General features: G+C 36.3%; 1 protein-coding gene across 2 annotated transcripts in view; it reads right to left on the bottom strand.

The window, feature by feature from the left end:
• TMEM131 (transmembrane protein 131) overlaps positions 1-16,429 on the bottom strand; it is a 103,976-nt gene that overhangs the window by 40,170 nt on the left and 47,377 nt on the right. For both annotated transcript variants that reach the window (XM_068424104.1, XM_068424111.1), the window contains exons 5-11: positions 10,112-10,235; positions 9,019-9,135; positions 8,045-8,167; positions 7,263-7,343; positions 5,872-6,022; positions 5,708-5,764; positions 4,682-4,743 (exon numbers count right to left, since the gene is read on the bottom strand). In XM_068424104.1, the coding sequence (XP_068280205.1) occupies positions 4,682-4,743; positions 5,708-5,764; positions 5,872-6,022; positions 7,263-7,343; positions 8,045-8,167; positions 9,019-9,135; positions 10,112-10,235 (715 nt within the window). The remainder of the gene's footprint in view (positions 1-4,681; positions 4,744-5,707; positions 5,765-5,871; positions 6,023-7,262; positions 7,344-8,044; positions 8,168-9,018; positions 9,136-10,111; positions 10,236-16,429) is intronic.

The raw sequence follows: 16,429 nt of genomic DNA, 5'->3' as shown, positions 1-16,429 counted from the left end.
ACTGTTTTAAACTAAATGGAAAAAGTGAATTGGGCATTACTGGAATAGCAATTGTGTCAGTTATTAGCCAGAGCTGATTTGATAGATACTCATTGCTATGCAGCAGGATTATGGATTCTGTGTCAATATCTGAAGACTCTATAAAGATTGCTAGGAAACTCTTTATCTAGATTCCATGGAGAGAAGCCAGGCATGGAGCTTTTAAATGCTTGTCTTCTTCTTTTGCTTAAAATTAGGATGGCTGCCATGATTCCTCCTTCCCAGCTGTCTTCTCCTGCTCTAAGAACAGCTTAGCTGCTCATGCAGAAGCTGTTAAGATACTGACAATTACAGGATGCTGTATCAAGGAAACTGAAATGAGTGCTGGTTCACCTTATGCTGGGCTGCAGAGGTTTAGCACCTGCTGTGTAAGTGGCTGAGCCTTTCTTGGTCAGAGAGGAACAAGGCAGACAGCTAGTGGTACAAACCAATTACAGTTCTTCCAAGCTAAGCTGTCCTTGATTGTAAATTAAAGCCATAAAATCATGCATACTTAACTAAGTTCTGCAGGCCACATGATCCTTAGAGGAAACACACAGCATGCTCCTGCAGCTAATGAATAATCTCTGTTAACTATCAAGTTTTGTATTTTGGATTTACAGTACTGACCTTTGTCAACCATCTGCATACATGTGGTGCAGATACTTGGTATTTCTCTTCACAAGCCAATTCATAATTATCACAATTTTCTTCTAATGAAATCCATACTAAAAAACTGAGATCTTGAGATGTCTTTAAAAAAAGCCTCTTAAATCAGACGAAACCAAAGCTGTAATCAAGTTCATAGCTTTTGCATGGCAGAAAAGATAACTATTTCTAGTAGCTCTTTTTGTACAAAAGGCTGTTTTTTTAATTATTGAAGTTTGAAATTACACTGATTTCAATTATTAAATCAAAATGTGAATATTCAAAAGGACAGCCTGTTGCCAGAAAAATAGCAGGTTTCAGAGGTGCATCTCTTAAACAAACCTAGATGTATTTACTCAAAATGTCTACAACTAATGAACTAAGTTAAAGAAGGAATTTAGCACTGTTTTGTTGAAGATTTCTTAACTACATCATGTACATTTCTCATTTGTTCCTTGATTACGTGCTTTAAAAGGAAATACAAAATTAAGACAACTAAAGGAAAAACAAACATCCTCAAGAATCCTTTCAACTTCACTTTCCTCAAATTTTAACCTATTTCAAATAAAGCCCAAGCATAACTTGTCCTGAGATGTGCCTTCAGAATCATCAAACATGGACAAGCCATGAGAAAACAGGCAAAACAAGTTCCATCAAGAATCTAATAACACTAATTTTCTCAGAAAATGTCCTGATAGCAACTTCTGTGGGGAAGAAGGATTTAAAATAGACATGCTTCATTAACACATGGCTCTCCCATGGAGTGCCCCAGTAAAGATTTCTGACCCTGCTGTATGAAGATACATTCAATATTTAGCATAAGAGCAGAAAATGAGGACCTCAAATGTTCTAGAGAAAAGAGAGGGGAGAAAGCTTTGTGCTATTGCAGCGGTTATTGGGAAAGACTTTGAAGGTTTAAGGACTCTCAGACTATACCTATTCTAATAAGCTAAAGAGGAGAAGAGTAGGGGTTGAAACACTGGCACATGTTCATCCATACTGTTTACCTCTCAGCAGGCTCCCAAGCATAGTTTTGTCTCATCCACCTACCACATTGCTCTAAAGACTGAGCAGGCTGTAGACTTTTGCTTACAGATAGTAAAGACACAGCTAACCTGCTGCAAGAGGAAAAAGTTCTGTGGCTACAGGAAGCAGACTAAGGCTGGTTCAATGAGGCCCAGAACCACCTCTATGCTGTTTTATTCGCTTTTCCAGTCACAATTATTTTGTCAGTAATAACCTGGCCTTCAGTGTAAACAGGGACAGAACTAAGTAAAGTTCACTTTCACCATAAAGCACCATCCAGAACAGCCATGGAATAAACTACTACTAGACTTTAATCCTTTAAGGTAACTTTCCCGTGATAACTTTGAGATGCGTGCACTCAAATGTGCAGACTGAAAACATAACTTCTCACAGGTTGATAAGGAAAAAAAATCTACTCTGAAGTATGTTAATTGTGACAGAAGTAAGTAAATACTTCCTTATACAAACACTTCTATTTTCAAACTGATAGAACTCGGCTTCAATATACAGCTGTCCTGAAGTTCCTGGTTCTTTATGCATGATCAGGAGCTCAAATTTTAAAGTGTGCCTTTGCTTTTAGCAATCAAATGGGTTTAAACTGCCTTAAGGAAACAGAAAATTTTAATTCTAGAGAAGGGATAAAAGAACGTGTTCAACAATCTACATTTACTAGATTTTTGATAGCATGGCTTAATTGTTGCAGCATGACAACAGTTTGACCAGTCATGAAATAAACATGATTCTCCCTAATAATGGAGAAAACCCTACAAAATGTAATTGAGGAAGTTTTTATAAAGAGTTTTAGAACTCAAAAAAGAAAGTCAAGTAACTACCTCTTATTTTCCTCAACCAATTTTTTTGGACCACAGCATGACTAAGTTCTTAAAGGCAGAACAACTACAACTCTGGCAACAGTATTAGCAGTCTCTTTACACAGATGACCTGAAGATATTTAATTCCTCCAGCACCCAGCTTAAAAATATGCTAAATATAGCCTTGGCCTTTTCTTCTGACATTAAGATGAAATTTGTCACAGTGCTCTGTCTCACTGCTTTTAAACCCTAGCTCTAAAGGGTCAGAAATCCAGTTCTCAAGCTTTCCTAGAAGTAAGCTATTCACTAGGTTCCTCCCAAAAATTCTTCACTCTTGCTTATTAACACTTTGAAATTCCTCGATTGGCACAGCAGCAGAAATTCACACAGTTACAAAAAGAAAGGTTACAAACTTCACAACAAAGCTGTGCCTTAATGAGAAGAACAATTGACTTGTGATGTGCCGTATGTGACACACTGAAAAATACATTCATATCTGGACCTATGTGGTAACTTTATCATTGCAAAAATGAGCGCTAAAGGCTTTAAGACCACCAAATTTACTGCTTTGATACACTGTAAAAGAATAATTCATCTGGAAAAGTTCTGTCATGACACGTATAATGGTTATCAAGAGAAAACCCTTCCATTAGACCACAGTCTATGGTCTATAGTCTACAGTCCAGAGACCATAGCTTAAAAAAAAGGGTAATTTTTTTTTTTATGGAGGAGTATGAATTAGGTACTACATTATCAGATATCAGAAGTGATACTGATGGTTTGAATATACCGTTATTTGGATTGTACTCAGGAAGTATATTACACAAAAAAAACCCCAAAACACAAAAAACTGTCCTTATGCCAAAACCCAGGCAAATCTAAGAAGATGGACATGATATAAGACAGCAGACACAGCTGGAAAAATAATTTAATAAATTTACCAACTGACTGTAAAAATCATAATACAGGTCTCTTTTAAAATACCACACCCCCCCGCCATGGAAGTTGGTTCATAGCTTCCAAGGCCACAAGAGACCTTATAAGATCATCTGACCTTATTAATGCAATAACCATCAGGACTTTGATGAATTAAATTCTGTTTGCACTATACTGCAAGTTTCTCTCAACTTGAAAATTATTAGTGCATAACAACTTAGCAAGCATTGCAATGGACTATTATCACAATAGAAAGCTATTCTCGTTACTAAAAATGTGTCCTGTTTCTAGTCTAAATTCATCTAGCCTCAGTTTCCAGTATCTTATTTTAAGTTTTTGTTAGACCTCTACTATTAAAATACTATTCCCTACAGTTACAGCTATAAACTTAAAAACACGGAAATGCTCTCCAAGAGCTCAGTAAGAAATCTTTGATAATCCTTCAGTCACTCTTCTGGCTCCTCTGGTTTCTTTTCAACACTTCAACACTTTTTGAAGTGCACTGGGGCAAGGTATAGCTATCTATACAACTAAGTCTGGAAAACAAGGAAGACAGGAAGAGGAGAAGGAAGAAGTGAGAAAAATAGTGGGCAATGAGAAAAATTACACTGGAAAAAAAGGTATGAATGAACAAAGGCTGACTACCAGACTAGAGCCAAAATTCTGTAATAAAAATAGAAAGCAGAAAATCCAAAACCTAGAATTCTGAAGCTGGCTGAGCTTTACGTGCAGCTGCAGTGATCTCGCTGGAAAGGGCTCTAGGGTGTTTGCAGGCTTTTTTCTTATTTCAAGCTACAAAGCAGATAACCTCAAGAAAACAAGGGTCATTTTACAGTCTGCTTTTGAAAGCTACTCTTTGCTCATCTTAAAAGATTATGTTGGACAACCACTTTATACACTCTCATGGAGTCTATGATGAGGCCAAAGAATCCCACAGACTCTGTATTAATCTCTCATCCACTGAATGGGAGTTACTGTTCTCAAATATAAAAGCTTCCAGAGGCTCAGATACTGCAGGCACAGCCTATAAATGCTGAAACAGCTGTTCAAAGAAGGCTATGAAGTAAATGAATTTTACCACGCACATCGATTATTTGCCTTAATAGTAAGTTATGTTTTCAGTCACACATCACCTAGCTTCTAATTCTGAACACTACACCGTGAACCTGTGAATGATCAATTCTTATGAGAGAAGGTAAATCAGAGTAGAAAGTTTCAAGTTGAAAGGAAATAAAACTTACTGTAATTGGCACGTCTTTTGTTCCTGAATTTAATAAATGCAGATTTAAGATTTTTGGCAGATCTGTTAAAGAACAAAAAACACACCTGGCTATTAGGCTATTTTAACATAAAAACCTTATACAAAGTTTGCACTAGCTGGCTTCTCATGTAAATTCACATTGTTCCGTGTTAAAAGAGTTAGACTAACATGACAGTACAGCCAGTCAAAATAGCTATTCCCAAGAATGTGACATACTATAAAACTGTGGTTTTGTGTATTAGTAGGCATTACGTGCTTCAGCTAACCACTTGTATTTCTAACACATTAAGAAATGAACAGGCTAAAGATACTACAATGAATGATTTTGCCTGATGCACCAATATTGAGCAGAAACTAATCTTATTTTAAAATCTTTACATGTTAAGTAAGTTGCAAGGAAAAGTACTTCAGAAGCTACCTTTTTTTAGTTGAAAGAAGATATATACTGTTTTTCTTCAGTAATGAATCCCTGTTACAGTTTCAAAAGATACCTTCAGTTTTACTACTTTCTGCCATATGTATTTTTTTATTTCACTAAACAATATTAATTTAAAATGTAAAATGTTAGGCACAAATGTGTAAGTAGCACTTCAAAAAAAAAGATCATAAGTAACAAATTTGATAAAGTTTCACAGTTTTAACTTTGACTATTCCCTGTGTCTGAGAATTATTAAAACTTATGCAGATGTATAGCAATCTTTCAAAACAAATTCACAAATTAAGTAAACTGACAATGGTTTTCAGACTAAGCCGCAACTGTGTAAGACTGATGTTATTACTAGACTTAACTGGATGTGCAAACTACTATTTGCTTGTACATATCTCAAGTATACTTGCAGGTGAATATATTTGTGCACTGTTGTAATACACTGTTATCCTCCTTTTGAAACTCTGGCTTTTAAAAAGCATAATTCCACACGCAATCCTGAAGAGTACAAAGATAACTGTGCTTTCCTGTCCCCACCCCACTCCTTATAAATACTTTGAGACCCGAAGTATAGTTTACCTTGCGTTCGCAGTGTACCAAAATCTAGCATTTCTGTTGATGAATAGATTCCTGGCGCTTCAAGGAAAAAAGAAAAAAGTTATCATTTTCTTATTATATTAAAAGTTAATTAAGCTAAATAACTTCAAAAACAAACAAACAAAACCAATCACTTTTCTACAAACCTGTTGTTACTTCTACTTCAACAGGGAGAATGATAAATTCTGTGTTGTCTGAGGCATTTGTTTTTATCCTAATGAAGGCTGTATGATTATCTGCTTCTCTTGAAGAAAAGCTGGCTCTCATCACTCCTTTTGTTTCATAGGGAGGTATTTCCTGATAAATAATCAAAGCACATCTGTGAGAGTGCAGTTATTACAAGAAAAGCTGCCACACCAAAAAATTACAATAGAAGCATTAAGTATAACTGTATTAAGAGAAAAAGCTGCAATAGGAGTAAGAGGTAGGCTGCATGTTATTAAAATTACCATTAAATTTAGTAAGGATAGTTGTAATCATCTAATATGACACTTATTAAAAATATGTGGACTTTCATGTCCCATTTGATTAAGTTTTATTTACTAAAACTGTGGTAAAAAGACAAGTCTAAATTGACAGAATCTACCAATAAACAAAATCTATTCATAAAAATGTTATGGAGTGCAGTAACACAAACATTGGTTTTGCAAATTCTAATTGTTTTTTTTCTCCAAAGCAGACAAAAGGCATACAGTTTCAGGGCTATAGAAACAGATGTCAAAACCATGAAACTAAACACCAATTAAAATAGTGCAGAATTGCAAGCAGCCAGAAGCTTGTGGAGCTGCAGGTTTATTAGTGACCAAGCAATTTACAGCAAAAAGTCAAAGTGTGTTTTAGTTTCTGTATCAAGTCTACTCCATCAGTTCCAATCTGCATTCAGGGTTTGAAAGACAACTCTTTCTGTACTTGCTGGACACAGCTGCAGCACAAGACTAGCTTCAGAACCACAGCTGAAATACTAACATGGCCTATTCTTCCCCATCACATTACAAAAGGGATTTACTAAATCTAGGGATTTATTGCAGCTAGACACAGTGCTGTTTTATTTACTAGTCTTCAATAGATTCTTCTTCCCTAAGTGCATTCAGCTGCTTTTTCAACCCATATATGCATTCATAGTGATTTGCATGAAGGACTTTCTCAGTTTAAAAAAGAAAAAAAAAAAAAGCCAAAAAACCACACAGATATTTTTCCTGTGTGTTAGACCAAGCTCACAGGCCATCAGACAGACTACATTGTTGTGAATGCTCAAGTAGATGTAATTAATTCTACTGGGAATCACCTGGTTCCTCTCATTTCAAAAAAGCACAGCTCAATACCAACGACTTCTTTTAATTAAACCTTTCCTTCAGTTCCTATTACCACACAATTAACAGACCCTGTTATCGTTTCAGTTTTTATGCATTATTTTTAATAATTACATGACAAGAAACAAAGTTGGTAAAAAAAAAAAAAAAAAAAAGAACTTAAAATCATATAAAAATAAAACCTCTTCAAACAAGTACAGTGAATGCTGCAAGACATGACTACTCACCCATAGCTTCCTTGTACCTCCTTGCTGACCTGTTGGAAGCTCTAAATGGAGATCACCTCCACTGGAATACATTTCTACCACCTGAGGTGAATAACAGGAAAATGTGAGCACTCAGCTTTAAAGGGATCCTGTTTCAGTTATCAGGTATTATAATGTGCAATGTCATGGGTTAGCAACTATTTGACCATTGGATTATCTTATATATTCACTTTTAACAATAGCTATTTGCTAGTGCTACACTTCATGTGCTTTCTGTAGCATTTCACAGTCTGTGGATCACTTAACAGAATCAGATCATGTTTATCAGTGAACTATTCATTTACTTGTTTGGTTAGGTACAGACGTCAATCTTGCCTTAATGTAAGAGTGCTTGCCAATGTTACATATTAGGGTACACCATAAAGACATATTATGCTGTGCAAAACAAGCAGAAGGAAGCTAAGGGGCATGCCTGGATTAAAAGCACAAGATCTATTTTACTTTGTCTGCTTCAGTATTTTTCCTAATTACCAGTGAAGTTTAATTCTTTATTTTGCAGTAATTATGAACGTTTTAAAAATGGAAACCTCAGTTTAGCAAATTAAGAGATCTGTGAGAAAAATCTACAATTTCTAGAACAACTGATTTCCATTTAAACAGAAAAACATTTATATGATGTGAAAGACTTGGCCTCAAATAGCTTTAAAGTTCAAACAGAATTTTTAGAAGTACCAAAATAAACAATAATTCAGTTTAATATCATCAACATAAATGAGCTTTTAACGGTTTTCTCTTAGGCTCACCTGCAAAGGTTCACTGTGAGGGTTATGTATATTTATTATAGGAGAAAAACTGCTATTTACAGGAACTCGTGCCCCAATAAATGGGCGCAATCGATAGGGGTTCGGTACTCCAATGCCAAACACCTGGTTCAGAAAAAGAAAAACAAGCTTAAGTAGCTGTATGTAATTGTGGCAGAGCCTAACATATGTGGGCCAATTTTAGAAATTTACCAAGTACTCTCTTCAATGACTTCCAACCGAACATTTAAAAGCAGTATCATGTTAAAGCACTGAAATAAAGAATCTGGTTTAGTTTACAGCTAAAGGGTATTTCTCATAGCTACTACTTACTTACACTGACATATTTAGAACACCGGAAGTCAAAATACCATCTTTTTTTCCTGATACTCTGAAACACTAGATACCAGTTAAAGGTTAAAAAGATGTGAAATATCCTTTAATCATACCATTATGGAACAGACTATCGATATGGGAAGTGTTTTTGTCGTTCTTTTCAAAACATTGCCATGGTTAAGTGTCATTTGCTTTCAACAAGAGGATTTCTCTCACTTTTCAGACTCTCATCTGTATGGTTTATCTTTCTGAATCTCAAGTGAGCAATTTTTTGCCAGCTTAATGAATAACATTGTCTTGTCGCTGGATCAGATTAATACAGAGCTAAAGAATGAACTAGATGACTGCAATAAGCCACTAAAATAATACACACCAGAAAGTTGTTGGGAAGATTTTAAACCCTACATAATTTCATTGATCTGGCTTACAGTACTGCCCTACAGATCTTTACAATGGTATAGCTCTGTGTTACAACAAGTAGCAGGGATGGAAACTTCTTCAACTGGGCTGAGTTAAAAAAAAAAAAACAAAACCAACAGCTATTGTGCAAAAATGCTTGGATGGCTAAGCATGCCGTAATAGATACTGCTCTGGTTGATTCACACTTCACAACTTTTTCTGAAAGACTGTAATTCTCTTACCTGATAAGTAAATACCCCATGATTAGAAGTGTTAATAAATAAGGTGTTCTCTACATTTCCCACTACTCTTGCAAGGAAAACTACATCAAAGGACGTATTCCCTCCTGGAAGAATTTTCTGGAAAAAAATAAAAGCAAGCAAGCAGAGGAATAAGGAAAACTGTTTATTGAAGACATTCCACCCTGCAGATGAACAATAGTTTTTGTGCTACAGAGAATCTCTGTGTGTTCTTTATGGAAAACTGAAGTTAGAAAGTCTACTGCAGATTTGGAAAAAAAAAAAAGAGTAGAAGTTTAGACAAATAAAAATGTGTTTAACAATAATAATAAAAATACCAATATTTTACAACTATTATCTGGTGCAGGATCATATGTAATTGAATTTTTATCTTGAATTCTGAACTTAAGAGTTCAGCTTATCACAGAAATATTTTTGACTGACAGTTTACAGAACACTGGAGAAAGGCAATTACTGCAAGACTTCCCTAAGTGAGAAAAGTTACTTATATACAGGTTTTCTGAAGTTTTTAGTGTTTACATGGCCCCTGCTAAGCCACAGGCCCTGCAAACAAAACTGAAACTAGAGGACTACATTTGACAGTAATGTGGTTAAGAGTTAACCCTGCTGACACCATGCTTTTTAACTTGCGAGTTCCTGTAACATGATTGAAGTAGTTGTAAGTGCATTGGAGTGACTGCTTCACACTAACACCGCTTCATTGGACTTACAATTTTCAGAAAAATTGTAAGCTTGTTCCTGTATGTGCTCTAAGGCAACATACACTTAATAGTCGCTTCAGCAACAAAGGAGATCAGCTGTTAAACCATCAGTTACAGTATACACTTCCAAGGTAGTCAGAACTCCTATGCAGTATTTTGTTCCTTCTCTTCTAGTAGGGTTTGCATGTGTTTCCATGCTCAGTTCAAATTTGCTTGGTAGCTGACATGAGACCGAGAACTGCAGTATCTTAATACTTTTACGTATGTAATTATTGCAGTAAGCACCTCATTTAAAGAAGGGAGGGAAATCAAGTTCGCCTTCGAGGAGGGGAGGGGGAAGGAAAAGCTCACTTTGAGAAAGCAGAATAACTTACCCTATTTTGAAAAAATGATGCATGAAAATGTGATGTTGTAGCGGATATTGATACTAACGTAATTGTTTCTTCTGAGCTAGGGTTATGTAGGTAAACTTTTTCCATTTTTGGCATTCCAACTGGCCTGTCAAAACACAGAGAATATTTTTAAAGTGTTGGAATTCTAGAAAATAGAGCGTTGGGCTTTGTCCCATTAAACCAGATAGGACCAAAACAGCGATGAACACTGACAATAGAACTTTGCATTAAATGTTTTTTCAAGTAACACATGTAAATTCTACCTTGAAGAATTACTTAGTTAACATCTTTTCCTTTCTTTTATTGATTACTTTTCCTGAAGGCTTACCTAACATTGTATCATCCTCTAAAATTACACCTATCCAAACTGAAATTCTATTTTTCAAGTTTTTACTTCAGAATCAGAAGCAGCAAAGTTTTCCATTCCTGAGCTAGAACTTCTAAATTATTATCTTAAGAAAGGCTGCACAGAGCAACTTAAAATAAACAGAACACATCCTAGACAAAAGTCTAAGCACAATTTTTTCCTCACAGATTGTAAGTAGTCTTAAACGGAATTTTTCTGGTATTATATTTTATAATATGCTCTACAGAATTAAGTACACAGACATGTGCAGCAACAACTATTTTATTTGTATATTGCATTTGAATTCATACCTTAAGGAAAAAAATAAGAAATTCTAGCATTTAAGAAGTCTAAAACACAGAAGTCAAACAGTTAAACAACAGCACACTTTTTCAGCAACAAGACATGCCAACATTTTATTCCACACAAGCTTTAAGCTTGCTCCTTTTTGCTTACAACAGCTGACGTGACAATAAATGCTTCAGTTTCACCAATTATTTTTCAGACTTTGGTGTCTCTTCAGAATTTTTTCCATGCCTTTTAACACATACATGTTAAGCATCAGCACCAAAGCACTAATAAAGTGTGTAGATTACAATTTGCTCCAAATTATGTTTTGGAATTCAATAGTTAACTCTTAACTTTCAGGCTACACATATTCCATGTAGCACTCCCTCCATGTCACTTGCTCCAAACACTGCAAGGACTGCAGCACTATTGATAAGAATTACTATCTGTAGTACTTGAAGTGATGATGACTGATAACAGGCAGTTGTTCTGCCATCCTCAGTTAACTTTAACAGGCCAAATTAATAAGTCCTATTGTAGTTGCACAGTTTTTCAAGTTGGTGGGGGTGGGGGGGAGTGTGTGTTGCAATAGATAAAGCAACGTAAGTTTGCTGTAAATTAAAGGTTGCATTGAATGGAGGATTTAGTGACAGTAATCGAACTATACCACAATTCACAAAGTGACTGCGGTAACGGACAGAACCTCCTACTTATGAAACATGGGCTAAACAGATAGATGCTAAAGACCATGATATTAATTCAAATACACAATTGTTAACCTTCAATAAACTGCATCATTGCTAACAGTAGAATATATCTGCACTCTACTACTGTAAATCTCTTTGCTTTACTTGCTGAGTCCTCCTAATTTCATGTCTCCATCAGCAAACACTTGTTCTTGATCTTTCTTTCACTGTCAAAAAAATCTCATTTTGACTTCTCTAACTTAACTGGTAATGAATACAACCATTTCTCTCCTCACCTTTTAAAACTCATACAAAACCTAGCATCTGGGTTAAGCCATAACATAAAAGTATTCATATCTGTTGCCAGTATACATGGGGATATTAGAAAAGGAAATTGTTTATCAGCTGTGATGTTTTGCATTAACTGCTGTAACTGCCACATTGTTGATCAATGGAATCAAACAGTAAAGTTATACACCTGTTCTCTGTTTGCTAGGGAAACACTTATCAGACCAAAGGAATCTGAATGAGAGCCAGCCCTCCAAAGTTCCCCATCTCTTCTCCATCTCTATCCCACCTCCAGAAAAAAACAAAACAAGACAAAAAAAAAACCAACCCCCCAAAAAACCAACACAAAAGCACAACTGAAAAAAGTGTCTGCTGATAAGAAGTTACCCAGCACCCCCTGAATTCTGAACCCACTGCTTCAAACACTCCTTCACTGACATTGGTACAGGTGGGCTTGAGTATTTTATCTGCTTGGTAACTGTGAAAGGCATAAGCAAGCTTTTGTAACAGTCAGCAATTTCACAGTGAATTTGTTGTCTAGAGAAAGTGGTCATGCCTTAAACAAGTACCTTCTGGGGAAAAAAAAAAAAAAAAAAAGACAGAAATAAAATAGTCTAACTCCTCCAACACTGAAGAAAGCTCTTTCAGTCTTTCCTGGGGATCAGCTGTCTGTTCCCTAGTTCTCACTGCAATTTCTCATTCCCCTCAGTGGAAGACATGCTCCCAGCACCTCGTTGCTTGTCACAGTGCAGTTTCTGGATATTTCTCTTCCCCAGAGCATGTTCAGTAGCTCCCCAAGAAGGGGAAACCATCCTCCTCCTTTATTACAATGCACTCCAACCAGTCTTCGTAAGAGGAACTTAAGAGCCGAAAACAAGAATCAAGCAGAACAGCTCCCATGAACCACAACAGCAGGAAGCGAGAGAAGATGAGGTAGATTTTAAGCACTGTATTACATGTGAGCAAACGACATGACTAGCACATCACCTGTGGTCTTTACAGAGAACCAGCTGTGTACTGAAAACTTAAGATCAGAGTTGACTTAAGTGACACTTTGTATGATGCATAATGTGTGAAACAAAACAAAGCCAAGAAAACTATGTTGAATTAACTGGTAATACTGAAGTGCCAGCCTGTTCCTGTCAGAAAGGTAGTTTAGAAGTACAACTCATTATCTCAAGAAATGTTTCAAATATTAATAATCTTTTAAGGCCTTCACACTTTTCTGGTTCTGAAAAGAGGGGAATACAAGACAGTATATTTGAGAGGCTAAAGCCTATAAAAACAGCTAGTAGGGGAGCAGCCATCACAGACATCACAGTTCACTAACTTAAGATTCCAGACTAAACTTCTTTAAGCTTGATGTTAGCCAAATCTACAGAAACAGGACAAACCTCACTTGTTTTTTCTGCCATCTAAAATCCAGGTAAAGCAGTGTGCACCAGACATGTTTAATGAACCTACATCCCAAGCAAGAATCACATAAGGGATGCTCTTCAGGCTTGTGGATTATCAAGCCGCAATGATCTCCACAAGTATAGTGTTACCTGGTGCCAAATTTTACAGCAGAATTTCCTGGAGCAGTCACAGCCAGCACTTATCATTGCAAGAAGCTTGTACAGACACAGACCTTCAGGCAAACATGAACTGTCAAAGCATGTAAGATTTTGCTCCTGATCTTTTGTCCCTACATAATGCTAGGTCGCCTACACTGATAAAAAACAGATACCACAACCTAGATGAGAAGATGGTAATTAACAAGGGTGAGGCGCCTGTTCAAATGGGTAAAGAAGCCTGTGTCCATGTTCTTTCCTGCTGCAACTCAACTCTTTCCAAAGTCTGAGTTGGTATCTGCAGTGTAGTGTAAGGATGTCCTTGTAATGGAATTCATTGCTGCTTTAGGGATCAAGAGGTAGGTTTTTTCAACAAAGGAAACCAGCTCCTGCAAAAAGTTGCGGAGATGAGTCCTTGAGTTACTGGCTCAAGCTTAACTTGCAAAAATATCTAGCTACTCTCTATGAAGCAAATATGGATTGAGAAAATGCCATTTTAAAAGAGTAATTACATTTTTTCTTACTGCACATAGTTTAGACCCTCTGTAAAATGCTCGCTTGATTTATGAACACTGATACAAAACTATTGCTGAAAAGCAAAGGATATAAATTTAGCAGATACATTCTTCCTCATCCATCTCCTATTCTTTCTAATGAGACTGGAGAGAGAACTGAAGTCAATCAAAAGCCTCCCACTTAGACTTTGGAATGCTGGGAATATAGATAAATATACTCAAGATTCAATTCAGGTAAATTCCTCATTAATTTGAGAGTTTAACAAGTATGTTTTCCCCTATTTTTTCCTTTTACCATCTCTGGCAACTGCTGAAGCAATTTTAAGACCAGTTGTCGCACAGCGTATCAAAAGTTTCATGTGGGCTAAATCAGTATGTCAGACAGGGTGAATAGCAGATGCCTAGAAGGCAAAAGTGTAATAATGTGGCAAGCATCCAAAGTCAGGTGCCCAGAAAACTCTACTAGCCTCTAAATGTATGCAGCTTAGGAACCTCCTGAACCAAAGCAGATGATTCTCCAGTCAGAAGGTCAGAGAGAGCAAGCTCCAACAAGAACTTGGTGATGACTTGTAATGTAACCAGCTACTTTTAATGAAATGAAACGAGCTGGTCTTACAAGGTTACCTCTAGAGACTGAAAGGGAATGCCTTTTGTGCCCTGAAGAGAATGCTAGTTCCTTATGTGAAGGAAGCCTGTATGATGCACAAGACAAGAGAATTAGTGACTAGAGCGTTCTTCCTGTTTCACGTGAAAATGTATGCATCACTGGTTGAGTGACACAGGCAAGTTGCTTCTTTAACTGAAGTTAGAGTAGCTGAAGCACGTAAGTTTGAGAATGCAAATGTGTCTCTAACACAGAAAAGCACAAGAAAACAAAGGGGTTTGTTCTTGTAGATGTACTAGCTTATAGACCAGTTGTTTCTCAGCTTCAAGATTTCACTGGCTTTTAACAAATCGACAAAGTTCTTTTGTATTACACTCGACAAAAAGTTAGTGTCCATGTAACATACTAAGTGTCCATGTAACATACTAAACAGAGCAAACATCCCATTTTATGTTAGGAACCTAACTTAGACCCCATACAACAAATCACACCTTTTCCAAACAGTTAGCAAAACCCCATATACGAAACGCCAGTAGTAAAATCTTACCCAATCATGTCACCAACTGTGATTTGAATGAATCTAAGAATGTAATAAACTATTATTTGCTTTGGCAGCATTTTGCAGTCTAGCATGATATGTTAACAAAAACAGAGGCAGATCTGGACTAAATGTCAATTTACTGTCAACAGTTTCTTTCTTTTAACAAACTCCAAGGGAAAATTTCATTTTGCAACATTTTTTTAAAATCCCAACAATCTCAAACTCTCACACATTAGAAGTGTATCAAATGGACTGTGTAAATATTTGGCTGCACATTATAGTAACCTTATAGGTCCTTTCACCATTTGTAAATATACTTGTTTAAAATGAAGAAAACTAGCGATCTGGATAAACTCTCTAGTTGCTAAAATTCTCCATTATTTACTGTTAAGAGATTAGAGGTCTTGAAGAAAACAGACCAATTTGCTAAACTTCCCATCCTTGTATGTTACTTCAAGTAACGTAAGGTCTCAAGATCTGCAAGAAGGTCTCAAATATTTGAACACTACCAAGCAATTGCTTTCCAGGCCAGCTCAAGCTCTCACAGAATATCCTGCCAAATACTAGAGCTCACAAACAAGAAACACGAAAATGTTACGAAAATCCCCTATGGAAACCATTTCAAAGGAAATGCAAAGCGAGACTGTTTATCAACAGAAAACCAAGAGACAGATTTTCAGAATACCATCCTACCACCAAGAAAACTTTGTCTAGAGAATGGGACCTTGCTCAAATTGAGTGAAGCAAGAACCTCCATTCACCACAGAAACATATGTTGATCAAAGATTAAAATATTACTTTTGCTAAAAGTACCATTTCATATATTACCAATCATTTCTATGAAGCAGGGGTAAAAAGTGAGCTTCATCTTTAAAATAATTCCGCATTTTAAAATTTTGATGGTAAGCAGTTCTAGCTTATATTGTGTTAGTATCCTAAAACACTCAACACCCAAGTGCTCCATTACCAAAAGTTACTTCTACCAAAAATTTGATTGTGAGGACCTTACAAACTTTATTTTTGATATAGTTAGAGTTGAATTAATACAGATGAAGGCAATGTATCAAGATCGATAAAGATTCAAGTTCTCCCACAAAGCAGGTGCAAGAACTGAATATAAACTGCCCAGCAACAGTATTCTTCAGTCTTCACCCAGGTGGGCCACCTGCAAGTGGTCTAATACAAAGACTTGTCTCAAACACAGAAAGCCATATAGGTCACGACTGTTCTGCCAAAATAGCCTCTGAGCAACCAACTCCCAAAGCTATGGAAGACGACGTAATGGTTACCGTTTCTATGTTAGAACACCTCAACTATTCTATTCCCTTTTAACAACACGGGAGAGTAAGAGATTAAAAAACAGATTACGAGGAACAGAATGCAGCTAAGAATAAAGGCAGCTAGTTGTGGAGTTGGCTTTGCATAGAGGGTTATTTTGCTTGTTTGTTTTCTTTAAAGTCCCGAATTTCTGATATGTTG

Source organism: Nyctibius grandis, chromosome 2, assembly GCF_013368605.1.
Source record: "Nyctibius grandis isolate bNycGra1 chromosome 2, bNycGra1.pri, whole genome shotgun sequence".
Lineage (NCBI taxonomy): Eukaryota > Metazoa > Chordata > Aves > Nyctibiiformes > Nyctibiidae > Nyctibius > Nyctibius grandis.
Note: the sequence above shows the minus strand (reverse complement) of the source record. Positions and strands in the feature narration are given on the sequence as shown.